At 47.2% G+C, this 4191-nt stretch overlaps 1 protein-coding gene across 1 annotated transcript; it reads left to right on the forward strand.

Annotated features, from left to right (window-relative positions):
* Window positions 1–1478: 1478 nt before the first annotated feature.
* Window positions 1479–3783, forward strand: LOC118451814. Its single transcript, XM_035889873.1, has 2 exons — window positions 1479–2069; window positions 2998–3783. Exons 1-2 carry the CDS (start codon window positions 1635–1637, stop codon window positions 3391–3393), a joined length of 831 nt encoding a protein of 276 aa, XP_035745766.1. The 5' UTR covers window positions 1479–1634; the 3' UTR covers window positions 3394–3783.
* Window positions 3784–4191: the final 408 nt, after the last annotated feature.

A 4191-nucleotide genomic window follows, 5' to 3' on the forward strand; every position in this document is an offset into this window, starting at 1 on the left:
TGCAGAGATCGCCCGTCTGATAACTAACCTTGCATGGCGGTTGTAGAACACTTCCTTGTGCATTGGTATATTGTACGTCCCTTACTCAAGGCAAAATCGCTGCGTATTTTTCGTCTGAGTTCTGAGGCCAGGAAAATTCGTGGTTATTTATTGTTACTGTGACTTTTAAAAACTAAAATAACATTAGAGCCGGCTTCCCTATCCTGCCTACGAGGCATCACAAGGTGGATGAGCACCACAGTTGACATCCAGGTTAACCACCAGCACACCATGACTTTATTTTTCTTTCTCTGGGCACCTCTCATTACATCCCATTCTGTTTCAGATCTTATGGAAAAGCTTAATTTTCCAATTTAAGCACTGTCTGCACTCCTCTTGTTTGTTTAATTGCATACCTCTCTATTTTGGGGTCTCAGCCTGCAGAAGCACAGCTGGAACTTGGTTTCAGCTTTCATAATCTTGGCAAACTTTATGGCGTGACCCTGATTAACGCCAATAATGCAACGGCGAAAAAGAAAGAACAAACCAATGAACCATAAAATAATTTAGGTTGGAAGGGACGTCTGGAGGTCATCTAGTCCAACACCCTGATCGAAGCAGGTCCTGTTAGATGAGGATGCTTGAGCCTTGAGCTCCTCCAAAGGTGGAGTTTCCTCAGCTTGTTCTAATCTTTGACCAACCTCATGGTAAAAAGCTACAACACCAATTTTTCTTTCCATTTCATGGGAAGTTCTCATGTTGCAGCTTGTGCCTGCTGCCTCTTACACAACCAAGGTGACTCTCCAAGAAGATGTCATAGGGATGGAAAAATGTAGTGAGGACATTGAGCCCCAAACTGGTCCCTGAGGCTTACAGATGTTGTTACCCAGGGAGGCTGTGGAGCCTCCATCCTTGGAGGTGTTCAAAAGGTGTCTGGACAAGGTCCTGGGCAATCGGCTCCATCTGGCCCTGCTTGAGCAGTGGGGTTGGACCAAATCACCTTGGGGTTCTTTAGTCCAGAGAAGAGAAGGCTAAGGGGAGACCTATCGCCCTCTACAACTGCCTGACAGGAGGCTGTAGCAAGGTGGGGGTCGGTCTCTTCTCCCTGGTAACGGGCAATGGGATGAGGGGAAATGGTCTGAAGTTGCACCAGGGCAGGTTTAGGTTGGACATTGGGAAAAATTCCTTCATGGAAAGGGTTGTCAGACACTGGGAGGGGCTGCCCAGGGAAGGGGTCGAGTCCCCATCCCTGGGGGGATTTAAAAGCTGGGCAGATGAGGTGCTTATGGACAGGGTTTAGTGGTGGGATAGCAGGGTTATGGGAATGGTTTGACCTGATGATCTTAAAGGGCTTTTCCAACCTCAACAATTCCATGATTCTATGATTCTATGACCTCTGGAGGCCCCTTCCAACCTGAACTAGTCTGTGATTCTGCACAGAGCACGGGAGATCCGAACCCACAAGTTGCAAAATCTACGAAGTCACACTGTAGCTGTGCACACACCTGATTACTCTTCGTGTTCTAATTTTCACTTCCTCTCTGCTGTTTTGAAAACAGTGATAGAAAGTGCATAAGAAGATGAGCTATGTGATAGAGAGGCGTAGAAGACTTCCTCAATCCTCTGAGCTGGGGAATTATTGACCACCAAACAAAATGCAAGTCAGAAAGAATTTCGTGGGGTTTTGGAAAAAGAATTATAACGTGTTGACTGTATCACTTTATTCCATAATTCTGGTTGTGGTTGAAGAAATAATGGAGATTGAATTTAAATGTCCCCAGAAGGAGTCACTGAAGAAATGGTACGTTTTTTCCTACTTTTTCTGCCCAGCTTTCATCGTATTTTTCCTGAGCTTGACCTCCAACCCTGCCTGCATTCCCTGGGCTCGCTGCATTAGGAAATGCTCATGCTGCCGGAAGAGTGAGGTCGTTTTTAAGGCATTTCTACCTCCTCTGATTTGGTGCGTGATCCTCCTGTGCGACGGCAGATACATAGGCTGCGTGGCTTCAAGAAATGAAGGAAACAGCACTCAAACTGCAACCCAAAGCGGAGCAGGAGAAATACCCAGTGACTTCTACGTAATATCTCAGGTAAGAGTCCTAGGAATCTAGGATTTTAGGTATTTCAGTGTCACTTATTCTGTCTGTGTGGAGAATATGGGATGGATAGCAACAGGAAAACCATTTCGTCTTACTCCATGGTTCTTCTGGAAGTGTACACATGAGTTTTGCATCTGGTTCTTAAAGCATGTCTAATGAAAATAAGAAATAATGTACTGTTTGAGAGAGGGAGACTGATGGTTCTTGTTTCATTGAGTAGATCTCTTACCATCATAGAATAATGGAATCGTTTCAGTTGGAAAAGCCCTTTAAGATCACCAAGCCAAACCGTTCCCCTAACCCTGCCACCCCACCACTAAACCCTGGCCCTAAGCACCTTGTCTGCATGGATTTTAAATCACCCCAGGGATGGGGACTCGACCCCTTCCCTGGGCAGCCCCTTCCAGTGTCTGACAACCCTTTCCATGAAGGAATTTTTCCCAATGTCCAACCTAAACCTGCCCTGGTGCAACTTCATTTCCCCTCATCCTATCCCCTGTTACCAGGGCGAAGAGGCCCACCCCCACCTCACTACAGCCTCCTCTCAGGCAGTTGTAGAGAACGATAAGGGGTCCCCTCAGCCTCCTCTTCTCCAGGCTGAACACCCCCAGCTCTCCCAGCTGCTTCCCAGCAGCCCAGCGCTCCAGACCCCTCCCCAGCTTCATCGCTTTCCTCTGGACATGCTCCAGTAACCCAAAGTCTTTCTTGGAGTGAGGGGCCGAACCCTGAACACAGTTGTCATCTCGCCACAGCAGGAGCAAGGAATGTATTTTGCAAAAGGAATTACATGGCTTAATGCTAATGCAAGGGTTTTAATACAGTGACGTATTAAAACGGTGACTCCTCCCACTCAGGTGCAAAACATTTTTAGGAGCATAAAGTCCAGTGACATCCTTAGTTTTAATGTTTTTCCTTTCAGGTTGTAGGGCTGGTCAGTCTTACTGCTGTCATCATTCTTTACGGCCTGTACTACATGTACCCCTTCTGGTTCTGCTGTAACTATGGAGAAGGATATTGGAGAGAGGAGCTGGAGATCCTCTTGGAGGAAAAAGCAAGGAAACATTTGGAAAAAATGAAGGAAGAGGGTGTAGAGAAGATAATGGATGAGGAAGTGAAACCTTCTCTCCAGCACGTTAATTTCTGGAAAAACCTAGATTTAAGAAACGTGGTGGCAAAAATAAGGGAAGTTGTAGAGCCTGTTGTTAGAGACATATGGGTGGCGAGAAAACAAGGAATTGAACAAAGTGTGCCTCTCACCTCCTGCACTGACATGACCACAGCACAACCAACTGTAGTCATCAACACTTCGTTCTGAAGAGGTGGGCAGCTAGTGTTTCCGAAGGGGCCAGAGCAGGTGCCGATGGGGGCAACACCAGGATGCTCCATCTGCCCACCCTGGGCTTGCTAGGGAAAGCACCCGCCCTGCTCCCACCTCAGTCCTCCTGACCCCCAAAGCAGGTCTGGCTCTTAACAGGGTAGTCAGAAGAGTAGGTCGGGTTTATTGTCCTATGGATGTCAATCCAACAGGTACCATCAGACAGCACCAGTCACCCTACTATCCCTCTTCCTATTTCTTGGCCCTATTTTGTTGCTCTTTTACCTCTTTCTTCACCCCCAGTGTCCAGTCTTTGGTCCCAATTTTGCTATATCTGTACCCAAAACTGGTAGTTCTACTCCTGTTACCCAGAAAATCTTGGCTTTGCCTTTGCACAAAGCAAGGCCGACATAAGCAAAGGAAGAGGCAAATTCTTCAGGTCTTAAAGGTCAGAAGAAACGTGAGCTGGTCCTGGACATTGTGCTGGTTTGCACCATTCCCGCTTGATTCCTGCTTGCAAGGAATGAGCTACGGCCTAATTGCAATAAAAATTCCTGAAAGGGTTAAGTCTCGATGTCTGTGTCACCATCAAAGGGTGACTGCATAAATTAAGACGCTCCATTTATCCTCAAGTGAATCAGCTTTCATAGAATGTTTTGGTTTGGAAGGGACCCTTAGAGGTCATCTAGTCCAACCCCCCTGCAGGAGCAGGGACACCTTTAACCAGACCAGGTTGCTCACAGCCCCAGCCAACCTGGCCTGGAATGTTCCCAGGGATGGGGCCTCCACCCCCTCTCG

The sequence above is a fragment of the Egretta garzetta genome, unplaced genomic scaffold (genome assembly GCF_000687185.1).
Source record: "Egretta garzetta isolate BGI_Z169 unplaced genomic scaffold, ASM68718v1 scaffold1342, whole genome shotgun sequence".
In the NCBI taxonomy this organism is placed as follows: Eukaryota; Metazoa; Chordata; class Aves; order Pelecaniformes; family Ardeidae; genus Egretta; species Egretta garzetta.

Bases quoted from the DNA above. Each gene is read 5' to 3' on its own strand.
- LOC118451814 (XM_035889873.1), top strand. From the start codon at position 1,635: ATGCAAGTCAGAAAGAATTTCGTGGGGTTTTGGAAAAAGAATTATAAC. The intron at 2,070-2,997 runs GTAAGAGTCCTA...TTTTCCTTTCAG, and splicing joins ACTTCTACGTAATATCTCAG to GTTGTAGGGCTGGTCAGTCT.